Source organism: Protopterus annectens, chromosome 8.part0 (assembly GCF_019279795.1).
Source record: "Protopterus annectens isolate FY-2018-M chromosome 8.part0, PAN1.0, whole genome shotgun sequence".
Classification (NCBI taxonomy): domain Eukaryota; kingdom Metazoa; phylum Chordata; order Ceratodontiformes; family Protopteridae; genus Protopterus; species Protopterus annectens.
The window spans coordinates 1,810,826,335-1,810,848,151 of NC_056741.1; the positions used below are offsets into that span (position 1 = coordinate 1,810,826,335).

The 21,817-nt window shown below is 41.6% G+C and overlaps 1 protein-coding gene across 1 annotated transcript in view; it reads left to right on the top strand.

The window, feature by feature from the left end:
* Nucleotides 1–933: 933 nt before the first annotated feature.
* LOC122809651 (transmembrane protein 64-like) overlaps nt 934–21,817 on the top strand; it is a 567,210-nt gene continuing 546,326 nt past the window's right edge. The window contains exon 1 of the mRNA XM_044081297.1: nt 934–2,252. Coding sequence (XP_043937232.1) covers nt 1,710–2,252 — 543 coding nt within the window. The 5' untranslated portion in view covers nt 934–1,709. The remainder of the gene's footprint in view (nt 2,253–21,817) is intronic.

Here is a 21,817-nt window from a genome sequence, read left to right on the forward strand (position 1 = left end):
GCTTAAGCTTACAAAGTAGGAGTCTCACACGATGGTTAAATCATAGCTCTCAACCTTCCATCTCCAAAATGAGCAACACTCGCCTTCGTAGTGTGGAACAAATGGGCAAAATGTGGAACACATTAATGGCTTACTAACAACTTCAACTAGAAAGGTCATATGATTGTTAAAATATGCTGGTTTTACTTATAATGAAGATCCTTTAATGAATTAATATGATTAATTTCTATTTACCATCGATTTCACTTTAAAAATTCCTAACTGAAATTTTGTCACAGACTCTTTCAATGTGGAACTTCGAGGAACATGAACTTTTTAAGACCCCAAATGAGGTATGTCCCTCGTAATGAGGTGCACTTGAGATGTATGTGTTAAATATACTAAGTTATACTTATAAAAGTTATTTTTTTATGAATTAATATGATTCATATTTACCATGGACATCGATTAAAATAATTCATAGCAGTGAACGCGTGCGTGACAAGAGTTTTTCAATGAAGAATTACGAGGAACGTTTTTTCTAATGAGATGCATCTGAGTGGTATGAGTCCGATGGTCGCATATACATGACCATCAGGCGTAGAGTTTAACAAATGCCTCAACTGTCCATATTTTCTCAGACTGGTGGCAGCGGTAGTGCAGCGCTTAGCGTTGTCACCTCCTAGCAAGCAGCATCCAGTTCTATTCTCGGCTGGGGTGCAAATAAACATTTGTATTATTTCTGTGGGGAGTCTGCAAATCCTCCCTCTGCCGTCTCATCTCGGAAGTAACACCCCGACCCCATGTGCAAAAAATGTGGAAAAGGGGTTGAGGATGGGTGGTTCAGATTTTTTAGCTCATGTTTTTGAGTTGTTCCTTATAAAATGTGTGGTTTTTCTGGTACATCACTGGGGTGATCTGAGGATTGACGTAACTAAATAATGACATACATTTTAGTTTTAGACTTCTACTCCTTAAGAAAGTGTATGCTAAAACAAAGCCTGTTACTGTAGCCGGCAGCAGCCTTCTAAGTTTATAAGGGAAATATTTAAAATGTCCATACTTTTGGGCCTTTGTCTATATGTCTTGCACTATGAGGTTAAGAGGTATGCAGTCTGAATAGTAGACAGGTATGAGCAGGGGCACAAACGAGACATTGTCCATATATAGTCGTGTGCGATCCCAATGTAGCAACCACTCCTAGTTTGTAACAGAGGTCGTTTTTTCCCCCCAGCTGTTGGTGACGTTCTGAGCAAACAAGCTTGTTCAAACATCGGTCTCAACGTTTCATCTCCGAAATGAGGAACAAATGGGCGAAATGTGGAAAGGCTTGATAAAAGCTCACAAACAAGATCAAGTAGGCAGCTCACATTATGGCGAACGCTTTACAAAACCAACTTGTGATGCAGTATGACAGGCCTGCCTTAATGAGAAACTAACTTACACAAATACAGATGCAGCTGGGGTGGTGCTAGAAACTGTGGGACAATTTATCGCGACAATTTCACAGCTCCTTACACGAAAGTATTTAGAATAAAGGCGGTCTCCATCATACAAACAAAATAAACCTTGGACTTCTCAATACGCGGACTATTCTTCTTTGGAGAAGGCGTGGTCGATTTGTAAATCAATAAGAAGTGCTAGTATTATAGGTGAATGGGCGTGACTCGGTCAACCTTTCCGTCTGCTGGTGCACCTGGCGGTTGCAGCTCTGATGAAGTTTAGTTATTATGATGATTCCGCTGGCTGTGGAGGGTAGGTCTGACAGTCACCATCCTTGGGGATGTTGGCGACTTTTTCCTTATTACTTTTCAGATTGGTGTGGACTAGGTTTGGCCAAGTACTTAGTGGCTGCAACTTCCCTTTTGTCCCTTTGCTGCATTATTCTCCTCAGTCTGAGAAAACATCTACGGGACGTATTGCTTTGGATGGAAAATTTGGACAGCATGTCGGGTTGTCTGATTTTTATTCTTGGTTTTACGTTAGTCTCTTTCCCATGGAGCTGGGGTTACACAGTGCTTACTCTCGCTGCCGGTTACCTGTATGGTTTCCTGAAGGGGCTTTTAGTGGTTGTCTTCAGTGTCTTGGTGGGCACGTTAGTGGCTCATTTTACATCACGCCAGTGTCTAGTAGGATGTGTAAATGCGAAAGTGCAAGGGAGTAGTCTTCTTCGTGCCATCACGAGAGTACTTGAAGGATCTGGTGGCATGAAGGTAGTTGCACTGGCAAGGCTGACACCGATTCCATTTGGGCTACAAAATGCTGTGTTTGCGGTAAGTCTAATTTTTGCTAAAAGGAATTCAATTATAAGTCTGGAAAATTATGATGATATTGTTACAGTTAGAATATATTTTTATTGGTAATATACCGAAAGTGAACATAGATCACAACTCGTGCATTAAGGTATGACATGATTAAATTAATACCTAATTAATCAACCTGGTACTATCAGATCAAGCCTTTGGGATTTTAATGTTGCACGGTGCATGTCCATATCTTTTAACTTCTTAATTCAAGAATTCTAGACAAACCCCAAATTAATGGGTGGACAAAGACCAAAAATCGTGGACCGATTATAATTAGTGTTCTTATAAATTTAGAAAGTTAGAATAACAAGTTTAGTATTAACATGCATTTTCCAAAGGATATGAAGTCAGAACCTCAAATGACTACCATTATTTTGTAACTTCACTTTTTTTCAAACCTTCGCACATTTTGAGACTTATCAGCTTTCTTCCAGCAGAGTACACTGCGGTTACATTTTTGAAGTTCAGTACAACATATAGTTTAATCCAAGAGCGTCCTTAGGTCAAGTGGTGCCCTAGGCAAAAGGACTCCAAGGTGCCCCCGCCACATCACCCGCTACCCCCATCCTGGTCTACCTACACCAAATAAAGGCTGGAAAGGTGCCCCTAGTAGAGCGGCGCCCTGGGCGGCTGCCTAGTTGGCCTATGCCTAAGGCCGGCTATGGTTTAATCATACCATATAGTTCTCTTATATTTGTAAACCAACCCTGGGGATTGTATTAATATTTACAAATGACAGAATTATCTACAAAATTCTGTCTAGCTAGACTGGGTGCCTTTACATGGAGAAATGCATGTTCCTTTCTGGGCACGGGTCTCAGCAATTTTTCTTTCTTAAACTTAGTAGACCATTTTTATATAAACTCTAAATATCACAGTACTCTAGCAAACTATAGAGTACCTTATTATCTGGGGTTCTCAAGCTTTCCTTTTAACTTCTACAAAGTTGGGGGACTTTATCTCCTGATTTTTCACTCCACAGCTTAGCTACTGTAGTAAAAATGATGAAACAGAACTGCTAGCCAGTTTGGTTAATCCCTGCACTTTTCAGTTGTACATATCCTTTCCAGTTCAAAATCAATGCATTAAGTGAGATTTGGAAGTCTGCAGGGCTGAAAAGGAAGGTATAGAAAGGCTTTATGGCTTGTAGGACAAGTAGTCTGTGCCTAGAAATTTAAAAAAGGTTCTAGGACTATATGCAGTCAGTAAATTGGCGATCATAGGTGGCAAAAGGCTGTATATACCTTTTGGAAGTAAAGTTACCTTTCGGCCACCTAACCCAGAAAGAAGCACTAAAGGCAGAGGTGTGTCCATATTCATTAAGGATATCCACACCTCCAGGCTATTTGCACAGCATAATGCATCCAAGATGATCCAAGTGCAACTAACTCTGGGCAAGACCGCAATCCAAATTGTAGCTTGCTACGGACTCCCCACCATGCCCCAGGATTCACACTCCTCATTTCTTGATACACTAGAAAGTATTAGGGTACAACCCAACACCCTAATAATGGGTGATTTCAACTACCCCACCATTAACTGGGAAAACTCCTCATGTACCAACTCTTTTGCTCAACGTTTTCTAGAATTCATAAATTCCAACGCCTTGGATCAACTTATTCACACCCCCACCAGGGGCAGCAATATCCTAGACCTGGTCATAACCAACATGGGAAACTGGTGTTCCATACCAGAGGTCAATTTCTCATTGGTCAGATCCGACCACAAACTTATCAGCTTAGACATCCACATCCCACCCCCAGCCCCAATTAGGGAAACCATCGTAAAAAACTTCTCAAAAGCCAACTTCACACTTCTTAAGACAGAAGTGGCAAACTTCATGACACCCATGCAGATGGACAATAGAGGTATGACTGCCGAATCCTACACAAATGCACTTTATAAACACTTACACGAGTGCATGGATCATGCTATCCCTAATAGAACCAAGATGTTATCCTCCAAAAAAGGAAGCCAATCTGGTGGTCCTCTGCCATAAACAAACTCTACAACAGAAGAAAGAAACTGTTGCAAAAAAGAGTAAAATCCCATGACTGGAGGAACTCCCTGGTCAACCTCAGTAAGAAGCTGAGATCCCTCATAAAATCCTCCAAAGCTAGTTACAAAAACAAAATTGCCACTGACTCTAAAGACAACCACAAAGCATTCTATAGCTATGTCAAGAATCTAAATGGGAACACTCAGGTCTGCTCTGAGTTACAGCATAATGGCACTAAATATACAGAACCAACTGATATTGCCAACATCCCAGCAGATAGGTTCAGTGCTAACTTTACCCCCCTCTCACCCCCTAGAGGGCCCATCTCTATACCGGAAGAATGCAAAGTTCTTATAATCATGGCTGCACAGGTAAAAAACACACTCTCCAAAGCCAAGAACACAGCATCCATGGGACCAGACAATATCCCAGGCTGCGTTCTACATGAACTACAGAATGAACAGGCACCCTACCTAAGCACCATGTTCAGTCATAGTCTCACCTCAGCTTTGTACCCAATGAATGGCGCACCGCAACAGTTATCCCACTCCACAAAGGGGGAGCCACAACGGACCCCAGGAACTACTGCCCCATTAGCCTGACGAGCCTGGTCTGCAAGGCCATGGAACGTATCATCATGGAACTCGTAAACAAAGACATTGGTAATCTCCAAACTCTGGACCCTACTCAGTTTGGATTTGTAAAAGGCAGATCATGTCTCCTAAACCTGATTGACTTCTTTGAATCAGTCACCAAAGACATAGATGAGGGTAAAATGGTTCACACAGTTTATCTAGATCTCGCCACGGCTTTCGACACCATCCCCCACTCTGGAATTATAGATGAGCTCACTAAACTAGGTATAAATCCCTATGTCACAAGATGGGTTGCCAACTGGCTCAAGGACAGAACCCACACTGTGAAAGTAGCGGATTCCAAATCCGACATCAGACCAGTGACAAGTGGAGTACCACAGGGTTCAGTCCTGGGTCCTCTCCTGTTTGGTATCTACTTCTCTGAAGTGCAGGCCAACACAGAAGGTCTTTGGCTAACAAAGTTTGCAGATGACTGCAAACTAGGAGCCATAATCAAAACTCCTAACGATGTGGACAAACTACAAAAGGGCCTCACTGAGACAGATGCAATTTGTCAGCTCAATGCCAAAAAGTATATTGTCATCCCCTTTGGTAAAAACTCTGTACCCATGAGCTACCACATAGCTGGTAGTCTACTTAATGCCGAAAATGTGATGAGACCTTGGGAACACAGGTGGACAGTAGTCTCTCCTTTGATAATCACATCGCCACAGTGGTCAGGAAATCCTTCTACGTGGCTCATCTAATCACAAAAGGATTCTCATCCAGAAAAAAAGAGGTCATTGTTCCCCTCTACTCATCACTCATTAGACCCATTATAGAGTACAACGTCCCTTTTGATATGTACCTCACAAGACATCTACAACAACTGGAAAGACCACAGAAATACCTCACAAAGATGATTACTGGCCTCAAACAGATGGCCTATGCAGACAGTCTCAAAAAGCTATAGCTTTACTCCATCGCATATCGCCTACTCGGGGGCGATCTCTGCCTAACATACAAAGCTATGTCAAACCCAGAGCTGTTGGACATGCTCCACTTAAAGAAATCCCAATCCCTCCGAGCTACACGCTCTAGGGACCTTAACCTTGTCACCACAATAAACAGAACATGCTGGAGGGATAGATTCCTGTCCCAGAGACTTCCCATACTCTGGAACAGACTACCTATCTATGTCAAACAGAGCTCCTCATTAGCACTCTTCAAGAAAAATCTTGATGATTGGATGGGAAATTCACCCCGGGGATCACTTCTGTGGCTCTGCTCGACAGGGGCACAGGAAAATAAATTTCTTGGGTGGCGAAAGCCAGGGTACATTTTTTGGCTAGGCTTTTATGGGCCCTAGGGCCGATAGCCTAGTACCTACCTATGAACCTATGGAAGGACTTTTTCACCCCCTCAAATGATTTCTCTGTTGCAGGACACACACACCCTACAATTTGTCAGTTTTGGCAGTACTGGGAGTTCAGTTCCTTTGTTTCACTGTCATTCACCCTTTATCCTCCCTATTGCCTCATGTCTGGCAGTATGAACCCTCTTACTTATTTTTGACATATGGCAAACATTTGCTGGGCACTTTATGTAACTTTATACTCATCATTGCTTTGAATCCTTGCTTTGAGAAGTGGTGTGAGGCTTTAAAGTTTAATAGTTTTGGCTTAAATACGTACTGGCCTTCTAATATAAACTCATAACACAAAACTGTGTCCATTGTATTGCATTGTCTTGGGGGGGGAACCTGTTCCCTGACCATTGTCTTGTAGCTTTATTCGCATTTGTGCAAAGATTGTCCACTACTGTAAGATTTTAGCACTGTTTATTCATTATACTGCACTTTTATCTCCTGAGTAGAATTACTTATGAAAGCTAGCTAGTGTATTTGATGCCTGTTTGGGGTCTTAATCTTGCAGTTTAATTCATAATTGTGGCAGAGCTATAAAATATTTCCAGATGTGAGCTTCATTTAGTCATTTATTACACCATTTTCTCATAAACAGCATTGCTGGTAAATTTCTGCATAGTCTGGTGCCTCTGTGGTGGGATTGCAGTAGTGGTAGTATTGTGAAGTCTGAACCAGGACTTGTGCTTCAATAATTGTACAGCTGCTTATATTCCTGTTTTGCTTCTGGAGTTTTGTGTTCTGCTTAAAGTTATATTCCAGTGCATTTCTGTTTACGTTATCATTTTCCCATGTTCTTTGTGTCCATCACAGCCTCCACTGAAGTATTAAGCTAAAGTTTGTGAAATTCTAACCATAGGACTAGAGCTCCTATATTGGCTTTATTTGATTTGACCCCCTCTCTAGGAAATCTGCTTCCTGTAGCTTGTATTTTTCTCCAACCTTCCTGTCCTTTTCCTGTTGTGGTTTTAACTAGGATTAACGAATATTAACTGCACCTTTGGCATGTTCCTTTTAGCAAATAAGGGTGACTGCCCTTAAAATGTACTGCATTATATTACAGCCACTGTTTTTTTTATATATCCTAGATCTTGATCATAGTTGTATAAAGTAACCTCTAGGAAGCTGATCATATTGCTGTTGTTAATAGTATGTGACATTACCTTAAAAGTTGTCAGATTGCTGTGGTTGTCTGCTTTAATTATCGTCAATAAACTGTCCAAAATTTCTCTAAATATTAAATGATTGTGGTATAACTTGTATCGTAGAGTTAAATTTCAGTTTAGTTAAATTTTTAAGTTTTATAAATCTCACAATTATATTTCTGCAGTTGTATGATGCTGATAAGTCAACTGTACTACTGCCTGTGACAAAGTCAGTAATATGGCTGCTTGGGAATTAAAGCATTGCTTACCTTTGTAAGAAAGAATGGAGAGCTTGTCAAGTCTCAGTATCTTTCGGTCACAGCAATACCCGACAATAACATTTGGTCAAGATAACCTAAACTGGAAATAACAGAGAGAAATGTCTCTGAACATAGGCTATGGGAAAGTTATAAGAACCCTGCATAGGGAAAATGTCTTGTAGAGAACACTGTAATATTATTTGTATGTATTTTAATTCCTTCAGATTCCTTTATTTTGCAAAATGTGGTTTGCCTGTATTCATTTTTTTAAATGTATTTCTTCAGAATGTTTATTGTTTGTGTTAAGAATTTGTTTTGGTATTCATACATGACATAATTAAGTCTCTGCTTTTTTGTTTGTACAATTTCCTTAAACAAAATTTCTTGGGAAAAAAATATATATGTGAGCTACTTTGGTGAAGTGATTACAGTTTGCTTTTTAAAGCAGATTATATTGTAGCCCTTGTGCTTGAGAATGCCCGACTATAGAAGATTGTTGCTTTTATTTACCTTCAGCCAGAATAACCTAGTAAATCTTGCTGTACCCGAATGTGCACTTATCATTCCAGCATTATACAGTGGCTGTGCAGTTCAAACAACCTGTCAGGCTGCTGGCCAGAGACCCAGATAATGTTGTACAAATCTCTGGATATAGGTCAACCACGTGCACAAGTGGATGTGAAATAGGGTATTGTATAATACACTGTTTTATTTTATTTATATTTATTTATTTAACAGTGGTTGACCGGGTGAGTCCGACTAGGTTCCACAGATCCTGTTTTCAGCAGAGGCCTGGGGAGAAATGCTCCAGAAGCATGTCTTTAGAATGTGGGAGGAAACCGGAGTACCCGGAGGAAACCCACACGAATGCAAGGAGAACATGCAAACTCCACACAGCACCCCAGCCAAGAATCAAACCAGAGAACCTCTTGCTGTGAGGTGACGGCGTTAACCGCTGCACCACTGCACCGCCCAGGGTTGTTTTATTATGCAATAGCATGGCATCCAGCAGTGTATATACACTTGGCTTTGCTTCATTCTTTGTACCTCTCTAGCAATTACATTGTACACCTTGTCATGCCTCCTTCTTAAATTTTGTGTGCCTTTTTATTGGTACTGTTTGGAAGGAAGTGTGGATTCCATGCGTTCGTTTTTGAAATGCCGCATTTTTGTGCCTACTTATTTATTAACTGATTACCCAGTTGGACTTTCCTGGTAATCAAATGTCAGAGGTCCATTTTTGGCAGAGTCCCGGGGAGAAAAGCTCTAAATTATTACAAAACATTTTAGGAGCAATAATTTTACAACCTTCAAAAACAAAGCAAAAACATTTGCAGTTTAAATTAGACATAATTATAAAAACAGTGGTTAAAATCTATCCAGGGTATGTAATTTATTATTTAAATATTTAGAAAAATTGTAGACAGTTTGCAGAGAAATTAAAGGCAAGTTAGTCTTCAGGGAGAAGGTAGAAAGGAAGTAAGTGAAGAAGGGAGAGTAAGGAAGTATAAGGACTGAAAAAAATACCTTCACATTTAGGGATAGTTTATCCTGGGTTTGAACAAGAACAGAGCCAAATTTTAACTAGTAAGCGTTTCGGAGTGATTTTGAAAGATGGGAGGGTATAGACCTGATGGATACAGGTAAGGAGTTCCAGGCTATAACAACCTTGTACTACTACAGACAGTGCCCAGGAGATTTGCTAGGTTTGTAGACTGACAGGTGTTTTTGGTCAGTGGATTGCAATGACTGACTGGAAACATAGTAGAATGTTTTTTTATTGCTGGACAGTCTGATGGATGCTGGATAATTTTTATAGGTGGCAAGAAGCTGTGTATATGTTGGTTGATGTGGCAGTTCTAACTAGTTTAGGCTTTTCAGTGCTATATAGTGGTGGGTTCCGAAACAGGTTATGTGCTGCAAATTTAGCAACTTTGTTACAGCATAATTTTTGTGAAGCCTGGAGGTTAGTAAGAATAGAAGCGCCATAAAGAAGAGTGGGGAGGAGATGAGTAGTGGTAAGTGTAGTTTTAATTGTATCAATGAAAACGTTTTTGGCTCTGTGAAGCATCCCTAGTTTTTTATGAGTTTTCTTATGCCAGGATGTTGGAAATATTGGTTGGTTCTGTATATTTAGTGCCATTGTGCTGTAACTCCAGAGGAGATCTGAGTGTTGCCATTGAGGTTCTTGACATAGCTATAGAATACTTTGTGGTGGTCTTTAGAATCAGTGGCGAGTTTTGTTTCCATAACTAGCTTTGGAGGATTTTATGAGGGATCTCCTTTTCTTACTGAAGCTGACCAGGGAGTTTCTCCAATCATGGGATTTTACTCTTTTTTGCAATAGTTTTCTTTCTTCTGTTGTAGAGTTTGTTTATGGCAGGGGACCACCAGATTGGCTTCCTTATTGGAGGATAGCATCTTGGTGCTGTTAGGGATGGCATGATCCATCCACTAGTGTAAGTGCTTATAAAGTGAATTTGTGTAGGATTCAGCACTCGTACCTCTATTGTCCATCTGCATGGGTGCCGTGAAGTTTGCCACTTCTGTCTTAAGAAGCGTGAAGTTGGGTATCATAATTGAATGACTCTGTTGAAGCCAATTCATGTTCTTGGTGAAAGCGCTTAGTTGATTTTACTTTAGCAGTATATAATGTTAAATAAACCTTGTGTTTCATGCAAATTCTGCCTAGGTGGCTCACTGTTTTTATTTTTATTAGTGTTTACTAGTTTTTGAGCCATTTGGCTTGTGTTTTTTGGACGACAAAAAAAAAGTCAGGTCATTACATTTATGCCTCCAGTGCATCTCTGCAAGCTTAACTCGCCTAACAGTTACCAATATGTATTTGTAGGCTACATCAGTATACACCACTTAAATGAAGGCCAAGTGTCAGACTAACCTTCTAGTTTCAATTATTTAATTCCTCCCTGCTTGACACTGCTGCTATCTGCTTAACATCATGCAAACGCGGTTGGCATAATTGCGTGGGTTTGTGCACTAACAGTAAATGCTGTAACTGGAATTGGCAGGAAAGCATCAGTTTCCGTTGCTCTAGTTCAGCTAGTAGCCATGGCTGCCATTGGAGAGGAAGGTGCACACTTTATCTTGGGCACCCCACTTCTGTGCCCTATTTATTGGACTCCTGGTAAAATACCACAGCCAAAGGCTTCTGCAGGAGGGCTACTCTGGCCCCCAGTACAAGTCTGAGGTGTGGAATATTTTGGCCCAGGCTGTATCCAATGCCACTGGTATCCCACACACTGGAGAGCAATGTAGGCATTGTTTAATTACCTATGCAGTAGGAAAAGGGATACTTTCAACTGTTGGTTGCAGTAATTTGAGACTGAGGACATACCACAGCTGTGTAAGTATGACAGTAAGAGAGTACTTATTTTTTGTTATGTGTCATCAAAATCTCTCCATGTCATCCATGTGTACCACATCACTAAGTGCTACACAGCACAGTGAGGTAGGCCAGCCCCAGTGGATCAGCCTGCCCCCACTCCACATTCTCCAGCATAGCCCAGCACATCTGGGTACCAACCTAGCAATACTGCTTTTACAATCCCTGCACTACCTGGGCCATCAGTACTGCCCCAGAAGTTGGTGCAGTGGTACCCTCCGGGAACAGTGGCAGAGGTGGTGAGTTCATCCTCCACAGGGAGTTGCCATGGATGGTCCATAGGATCGTGCACTGCACCATTGGTGTATGCCTACACTGAATGGAGAGGCTGCTCTCTGACGGTCTGTAGGAGGTGGAGATGTGAAGCACTCCAGCTGCCAGCGAAGTAAGGGGACAGTGGTGACAGTCCAGTGGGTGTGGCCTTGATTCTTACAGTCTCCAAGCTTGATTTCCATGAGCCTGCTTCGTCCCCTCCCTCACCCCAATCATGGTGACCCCCCAACCTTTTATGTCCATCACTGTCCCTGTCTCTTGTATGTTTGTATTTACTTCCTCACCTACCCAACTTACCTGACCCAGCCATATCTACATCCTTTACCCTGCAGTCCTCTCTTACTGAATTAAAAAAAAAATGGGCACCTCTCCCACAAAAAAATCATCCCATACATAGCTCTCCATTTCACACACATTTTCTTGACACACTTTATTCAGCCCATTTGGCTGTACAACACAGTTGCATTGTTGTCACACATCTTTGTGGAGGTGACAGTCCAAATTCAGTTAATATTCTGTGCATACTTTCAGTTTACACTGTTAAAGAAATGGATAGTTATGGTTCTTTTCTACCTCCCTCCTGTACATTCCTGTATTGCTTTCCATTTGTTCTTACCCCTGCTTGCTCTCCCATTTCACCACTTTTCAGTTTACCCCATTTTAACACCCATAATTAGGTCAAAAAATGGAATCACACAAGTACCAGAAAAAGTACTGGATTCCTTTACTTTTTGCACAGATTTTTGCATTGTGCACCACTGTGCAGTTACAGTGAGTGGTGGTACAATGTTGCTTAACCCCACTGCACTATGCCGACACACAGCAACACATGTACTATAAAGAATTCATGTCCTTGCATTATCACTGTTTATTTTAAGGTATTTGAAAGTATTCCGTACACCTGGACTCAAATCCGGTATCATTTGGGCTCAAAAATAAATGTGTTAATGAATTTATACCTGCTGCCACAGAATCTGTTAAAGAAGCAGGTGTGTTTCATCGACTTGATACTAACTCTCAGATTTTTTACAATGTGGCTTGTGTTTGCATACTGCTTAACTAGCGCAAACATGGCAAGTATTGAAAATGTGTATCTTGCATGCACAAACACTTTGCCAACCATCACGCAATCCTGCTGCTTGCCACACTATGGAAAACCTAAATATTATTCTGTATTACTTTTGTTTACTCTCCATTTCCTGTCTGTGATGTGAAATTACATGTGGAAACAAAGCAAATTGAAGGCCGTAGCTAACAATATTTCACATATTTACAGTGCAGTCATGTGTTGACCCCCCTCCCCCCAAGCACTGCAACCCTGGTGTGTCTCTCACTCACACACACACACACACACACACACACACACACACACACCCACACCAGACATTAATGTCCAATGTGTGATATTCAATGCACATCAGTCTGGTAACATGCAGAATTAGAACTATTGACCCATAAGCCTAAAAGTCCTTATCTGCAAGGTTAAGGAAGGGATCAGCATGGACCTTTATCCACAGGATCCACAGGGACATAGGTGACTTTCAACATACTTGACCCAACCCATTTTTGGTTTTGAGTAGATCTTGCTTATTAAACATTGTGGACTTTGATAATGGCTCTATAGTCCTGGATTAGGGATAACAGGACATATCACTGTGTTGATTTGTCCAAGGCCTTTGACACTTTCCCCCATTTAGGTATCCTAGAGAAACTGTTCCAGCTGGAGATTAACTCCTACATTACTAGATGGATAGCCAACTGGCTCACAGACAAAATGTACGCTGTCAAGGTTGGGGACTACACCCCCACCAGTAGACCACTTACGGATGAAATACCACAAGGAGCTGTCCTGGGCCTCCAACTGTTTGCCTGGACTTCAGCAAAACAGTTTTCAAAGGTAGATGGTCTGTGGCTTACCAAGTCTGCAGATAACTGCCAACTGGATGCAGTCATATAAAGTCCCCCAACTATGTTAACATATTGCAGAAGGGGCTGACACAGACAAATTAGTGCCTAACTCACTGCCTGAACCTTAAAGCAAAAAAATGCCTCCTTGCCCTCTTTAGAAGTGATGTACCCCTGCTAATTCTGATATACATATCAGTCCTCTAAGCTCAAGCGTAGTGTTGTGATTCTTGGGAACACATGTTGATAGCAATCACTGTGTGTCCATAGTGGTGAGAGATGCATTCTACATTGCACACCTCATAAATAAGGCCATCATATCCAAGACCAAGGAGGTCATAGTTTTGATGTACTGTACCCTTATCAGACCACTAATTGAGTAGAGTGCTCCCTTCTGTTTGTGCCTCACCAGAAACCTGCAGCAACTGCAGAAAACAGAGGTTTGTGATTGTGAGCATCCAGGGCCTCCAAAATCTGACAAATATGGAAAGACTAAAAGGCCTGTCACTGTACTCAGTGTTATGCAGGCTGCTGAGAGGTGACCTATGCCGGGCCTATGGAGCAGTCTCAGATCCTGCCTGACTGGAAATGATGGACATCTGTAAATCAAATGGGACAAGAATAACTTGCTCCAGGGATCTCAACCTGGTCTGTGACATAAACAGAACATGCTGAGGAGACCAATATTATCTCCCAGCGATTGCCACTCCTCTGTAATAGGCTCCCACTGCATGTGGATCAGTGCTCCTCAATGACCCTATTCAAGCTCAACCTTGACAACTGGATGAATGATTGTAAATTCATCCCTGGGGTGCCACCTATGTCCCTCATGGACAGGGCCAGTCGGTACTGATCACAAAATCTCTCCAACAACAACCATCTAACTGCACTTAAGGGTACTTATGTTATTACACGGCTAGGCTTGTGAGCACCCTAGGGCCATTAGGCTAGTAACCTTCTATGAACATATGAAGGCCTCCCAACATCTTTTGTCCAACATGCCCTGCTGATGTCATCCACTATGATTGTCCAACATGCCCTGCTGATGTCATCCACTATGATTTGACCTGCAGTCTTGTAAAAGTCAGACTTGTGCCATGGTACTTGTGTAAAGTACTGAGTTCTGTAGTCTTTGTACCTGGATAGGTGAGGTTCTATTCTCCCTGCAGTCAGTTGGGGTGTGTGTGTGTGTGTGTGTGTGTGTGTGTGTGTGTGTGTGTGTGTGTGTGTGTGTGTGCTCTTGCTTGACATAACCACCTTTTGCACCAACATGTGCCACACTGTTATTACCATATTTTCCTCAACAGACACACTGATGCACGTGGCACAATGTTATTACCATATTCTCATCAACAGAGACAGCTGATGTCATGAACTGTATCTGATTTGTGTATATGCACTATTCCCACCAGGGTAGAGTCAGAGACTGACCTGGAGGCCAGGCAAAATTCACCTTATCGTATATGATACAGATTATAGTGGCATTGGTTTCAGTCTATCCACGTACATCTTGGCATGGTTTGTAGGCTCTGTGTTTTCTTCATGAGAAACCACTGTAGTATCACTAGCTGCAGCATATGTCTTGTGATGTACAAGCAAAAAAGAGCATTATACTGTATATTAGTGTTCTGATGAGGTTCAGTTACAGTGCTGTCATACAATCCTGAACATGATGGTGTGACTTATGGTGTACACAACATAGGCTTTCAATACCAGTGTGGACACTTGGAGGTCGAAGTTCAGATTTCTATCTACATGTGTTCCTAGTGTTTGCAACACTGAGTTTCAGCATAGCAGGACTGTTGTCACTGCTGCAATTAGCATGGAATTCCACTTTTCAGAAGGACAAAATAGACACATTTCTGTATTTATTTGTAGGCCATGTGGCTTTTGTCACCAATCATTTGTCTGTGTTAGCCCCACCTGTAGTATGTTATAGGTGGACTCTATGATTGCACTCAATATGAAAGAATCAGCAAATGCAGAAAGGCAAAGGCCATATACTTTAGCCAGAACTGTAGAGAAATAGATTCCAAACAGTAAGGCCCAAGCACACATCCCTGGGGTGCACCAATGGTGACAGCTTTACTGGTATAGGTTGATTCACCAACTTTCACAGTATGTGTTATGTCAGTGAGCCAGTTGGTTACCCATCTAGTCACATGAGGTTTAATCCCCAGCTAGGAGACTTTCTTAATTTTCCCTGCATGAGGGATTTGTGTTCAAACCCTACACCAGTTGAGGATAGCCAGTATGTACTGTCTGTCTACATCTTGGCCTATCACATAAAATCAATGGGCTGTGACAACATCACAGATCACCTATCACATGACTCGTCACAAACTTCATGACATGGTTTAATACACACTTCAACATACCCTCCATACAGACTATGTTGCTGTAGAAGGATGTTTTCAACATTCATCCATGTGACTTGTTGAGGACAGCACCCAATGCATGCAGTATAGACAAATCCTGACTCTCTCCTCATCTGTGAGGTAGACCAACATGACATCATGGACCCTTTCCAAGTGGACACTAGTGATAGTCTGGCTGTATGCAACAGACTTGTTAATGACTCATCACGTTTTGTTACATCTGCTTGTCCTCAAAGAGATCATTGAGGGCATGCATGACGACAACACTATCATGGTTTTTGAGCTTGACAAGTCCAGGGCATTTGACACAAATTCACAATTGAGATATTCACTGAACACTGTTAGATGTGGCCATATGCACCTATAATCACCAAGTGGGTAGACTAGTGTATCACATACATGGCATCTAAATATGTTGACATGTGAAGTGACCTATATCTCGAGTCCAGTGATCAGGTCCATACATCAGGGCTGACTGCTAGGCCCTTTCCTGTCCATTATTTAAGCAAGGGACATCACCGATGACAAACTCATACTGTTTCCAAACAGCTGGCTGAAGGACTACATATTGTGGGTAATCACGGACTCCAACTGTGATATTAATAGAGTATGTAAAAGCTCAAATTATATCTATATTTTCTATATAATCTTTAAAACAATGATTGTTTTGTACTATTGTTTAAAAATTCTCAGTACATTTATGCTTAGAAAAATATGTATGCCTATGCTTTTTAAAGCTTTTATGTTTTGTTTACTGTGTGGAGGTTTTCTCCCTGGACCTCCACTGAAAGTGGGATCTGCCCAGTTGGACTTTCCCAGTAAACAAATGTAAAATAATATAAATAAATAAAATAAAAATAAACGGACAGTATCAACACACAGCAAAGATTGCTGCCACAGCCATGACAACACCTACAATGACAACAAAACATGGGTGGGGGGATTTGTTACAGCAGGAAAACAAACACACAACCCAAGTACAATGTGGAAATCATGCCCTGTAATCAAATCAATAGATATGTTACCTGTGTCCTGAGGTAGATGAGTGGAACATCTACTAGCATGTGGTCTCAGTGCTGACTACTCCCTTGTATGTAACACAAGTACTGACTATGTGAAGGACATCCCATCAGAGGCCATAATGCCTTCATCACACCAATAGCAGTACAATGCACTCAATCCCCCCCTACACATTTTCCACTGATGTGTACCACCTTTGGCATAGTGAGCTGTCGCACAACTTATTGGCCATACCTAGGTATTCTTTTTGTGGTATAAACATTGCTGTCAGATGGTGCGGACCCCCCATCAAGTTGTTACACCAGATGCATGTTTGCTACCTGTTTTGGTAATGCACATGGTACATACATAGGTGTTTGATAACATTTGTGGCAGTCCAGGAAACCAAACAAATTCACAGCACAGAATCTAAAATGGGTAAAATCCAAACTTTAATCACTTTTGTCAAATCAAGAAATGAACAAATTATTTACTTCTGTACTAAAATATGCAACAAAACATAAGAGCTTTTATCCCTTGAATCACAAATGTCATCAGATCAGCATTAACATTCACAACAGTGTGGATTGTGCTATATATGTGTGTGTGTGTGTGTGTGTGTGTGTGTATGAGTATATATATATATATATATATATATATATATATATATATATATATATATATATATATATATATATATGCATACCAGTCAGCTAGCTTGTATTGATCGTAATGTTGCATACATGTATAGCAGTGTCCCGCCTAACACCTCCAGCAGATGTTACAGTGCCAGGACAGTGTTCATGATTACCCTCATAGAGTGTGGATCTATCATTAATAGTTGTACAATTGTGTTTGTGCAGAATCATCTCTGATCACGCTAAATCACATATGTTATGTCAGAGGCATGTGATTACTGGTGGCATTTTTCTGATATTGTCCATGACTGTGGTTGCTTCTTTTAATGTTGTCCATATTCGTTTACCTGTGTCCCACATGCTGGAGACCTCTGCTGAGATTACACTCGTATTCAGGCAAATCAGTTTGCACAGCTTCACAGTAAGCACCTTGCCCCAATTATATGTCTGATCCCTGATAGATGTCCTCTCTATTATTCATGTAAGGATGATTATCTCACACAGACGTCCTCCCCATTGTTATGTCACATAACACACCTATTCACTGTGCAGTCCCTACTGTATCATAATGATATATGACTGGTGTTGTTGCTATAACCATCTTTCATTGACATGCCCACATCTGCTGTACATGTTTTACCTGTCCTCTTTCCCTGTGTTCATTCCTACAATTCATCTGTGTGTCCCTATTCAATACACACACTTCCCCTGAGTATTTATTTTACATGGTAGTCCATGCACCCTTACAGATCATTTACAGAACTTTAGTACAGAATGCTAGGAATAGGATTTCACAGTAGCTGCACTGTAAATACACTGTGCTGTACTGTGTTTTGGCAATAGATTTAACATCTTTAAATTACTAGTCTCCCATCAGGACACAAGCGCTCATCAGCAGTTGAATTCTGCTCACTGCACATTCGGGCAGCTCTGCATTCCAAGGCTACCACCTCACCTATATAGTCTAGGAAGAAATCAGTTCTGCAGAACTAAACCAAGGATATACCCTTTGAGCCTGAAGAGCAGGGTCAGTCAACCCATGCATTCTTCATGTATGTGTTATGATAGTGAAGCTTTAATATTAACTATGTTACTTAGTAGTTCTGAGTGTACTACTAATACTAACTGACCGAGCCTTGTGCCCCCCCCCCCCTTCAGCTTGTGTAGTAATCCTAACTGTCCACTAGACAGTATACACTTAATTCAGGTCCTTCCTGTTCTCTGTGATTAAAACTTAACCCACAAGCAGCCCTTTCAGTGCTGTTTGCCTTAGTTTTGTATCTCTTGAGCCCCACCTGTTTGTTTGCATCTCTGTACATACCCCTTCATTCCTAATGTATCTCCCTACTCTAATCAGTGCACAAACTGGCTACTAATAAGCAAGTCAATGTGAAGTCACACTCCCAACCTTAATAAATGTTGCTGTCTCTTCTCTCCTTCACTTTACAAGTAGAGTTTGTATTACTACTCACCCCACTCTGAGGCCTTCACTCATAGTTTTCCACTGCTTGCCTCTCTGGTATGTCTGGTTTCTTTGCATTGCACCTGGTTCACACCCTTTTTGCTACCCCACCCCAATACTAAGTCTATACTAGATTCCTGCTGTTTATGGAGTCCTCTTTAAATTACTAGTCTCCCATCAGGACACAAGTGCTCATTGGCAGTTGAATTCTGCTCACGGGTAAGCCATTAGACTTCAGGAATTACTTAGTGTTGTTTTTAGCTGATTATTTGGTTGCTACCTAAAGAGCTACTAGTGGTATGTATAATCTTCTTTACCTCCCCAAGTGTGTACTATCAATCTGCAGTATAAAACTAGAGAAATAAAATGTAACATCTGCAGTATAAAACTAGATAAATAATATAGAACATTTTACAATTACTTACCTTGCATGCACAAAAATCAGGTACCTTGTGGTTTGGTTATGCCCCGCTCTGCTTGGGCTTGCTCTATGCCCAGCCCCCAAATCCTACCCACCCCCAGTGGTGCTAAATTTAAAGTTCTAAAAACCACCCCCTTCCACTATAACCGATCAAACACAACCTTCTAGATCAAACCACCCTCCCTACTGCCACTAATCTTCCTAGTCTTCTTAATTTACTCCTCGAAATACAGTTCCAACATAATGCCCCTGCCAGGCACTATGTTATCCCTCAAAGTACTGCTACTATTTTCACTGTTACCTCTGTTACTCGTTCTGTATCTCCTCATCACCTATGAAATCAGCCCTACCTAGGTTTCCACTACCCAAAATCCCAAACTGTTACCACATCAATTTCAAACAATTCTGACCACTTCATAATTCCCCACATACAGGTCTTTTCAGGCTTGCTAGTTGTTGCTGAAGCACCTACCAAGGGGAGTAAACACTGAGAGAAGAAAAGGAGCCACTTTTGTGATTTTAAGTATTTTCTTCTGATTTTTTACTGCTTTGCCGCCTACTTTTTGGCATTTTCCGGCTTGCTAAAGTTTATATCTGTAACAGTAACAGTGCTTGGAACACATCTAGAGCCTGTTTACTGCATTTCCTGTGTTGCACTTAATTTAAAATCATTTTTTTCTCTAAAAACTGCATTTTACCTGATTTTGGCCTAGTACTCAAGTGTGGGGTCATTTATTGCACTGTTGTGATTATTTTGCTGTTTGTGTATCTCTGCTACGTTTAAACTACAACAAAAAGAAAAAAAAATCTTGCTTTTTTCCCACTTTCTGAAAGTTCAGTTACAGATTTGCTGTTCTGAACTGTTTGGAAGTTTCTAGAAGGCCAGTGCTTGCTTAGGCTAAAGGGAAGTCTCTGTGTTCACCAGTGGGAGTGGTTAACACTGAACAGCCTGCCTGTCCCTGGAGGAGTGATTACTACCTAGAAGCTGTAGTTTTATTGGCCATGTTGGGTCAATTCTAAACTCTTTGATCTTTCTCTTAAAACCCTACAACTCTCTTTTTGCACGGTTTTGAGCACTGAGCAGCGTCGGGCAGCGCCGCCTAAACAGGTTTAAACTGTTCCAGGCTCCACAAAGTCTGCTCTTCACTTTTTCCCTTAGAACTGTTCAAACTCTCAAAGTAATCACTCTATTCTCTTTCTAAAGCCCTGCACTTGCTCGGCTGTTATAAGGAAACACTAACTAACTAAAGCACTACACCCTCCCTGACTTCTCATAAGTATTAGGCTCCCGATTGGTCCTTCCTGATCAAGTGAAAAATCAGTTCCCTTCCCTAATCTGATCAAGTAAAGAAACAGTTCCCTATACTAATCTGGTATATCCAAGGGTCAGTTTCAAGGATACTCTCCAGTCCAGCTGGTGAATCTGAGAATTTTGAGGCAAGACGACCCTCTCCTCCTTCCAACAAACTCTAATACATGTGAGAGATGCAGTTACACAGCCAAACTGGAGGCAGAGCTCTGTCAACCCAAGACTGGCAGAGTCAGTCAGGAGGAAAAAGTAACCACCCACACCACAAATCCAGTCTCACACAGACCTATTGCATCTGCATACCCAACACATAAACATACTCGGAGGCTCTAAATAAAAAATCTGCCTAAACAGCAAAGACCTCCTAAGCAGATATCCAAGCAACAGCCACCCCTCAACAATACCCCCAAATCACATATCTCACAAAATCAGTGTGCCTCACAGTCACAGCCGTAAGGCCAAACAACGCACCAAATACACTTGTTATAGGGGACTCTATTGTCCGGCACACTGATGTCCTGCTCACCAGACTGAACAAGGAGAAGGTCACTGTAAGCTGCCTGTCGGGTGCCAGGATCAGTCACATAATGCAAGCACTCAGGTCACTCCAAAGCAAGTACAAGTATGACTCCGTCATTGTCCATGCTGGTGTGAATGACCTGAGACGTACCTCCCTGGACTACATGAAAAGAGACATAGAGGAGCTCTCTGACCCATGTAGCCCAGGCTGGTATGACCCTGACCTTGAGTAGCATCTTACCCTCACCAAGAATGATGCCACAGTATAAAGACAAAATGATCAGTTTCAACAATTGGCTAAAGTATTGGTGTCATTCAAAGGGGAACCAGTGTCTGTCAGCCTGGGATGACATGCTCGACAAGCCACGTTGCTTCACTAGGGATGGCTTGCACCTGTCACCCTTAGGCTTTCGTATACTGGCCAAGGCTCTTGCCACCCCCATTGTGCCTTTTTTAGGCAAGGCTCAAAGGACAAGCCCACCTCCATAGACAACCCAAGGATAAAAAAACTAAAGTTAATGCTACTCAGTGCCAGAAGTCTAAACCTCAAGATGCACGCACTCGAGGCTCTCCTCAGTATGGAGAAAATCGATGTCTGTGCAGTAACAGAAACCTGGTTCAAGGCTCCTGAGAGCACCCCAGCACTACCAGGTTATATCTCACACCATGCGTTTTGGCCCCAAAACTCGGACCGAAGCACAAAAGGAGGGGGAGTATCTATATTCATCAAACATACCTACACCTCCAGGTTAGTGGCATTGCACGAAGCATCGGAAACCATCCATGTGCAACTAACAGTGGGCAAAACTACCTCAGTTTTTAG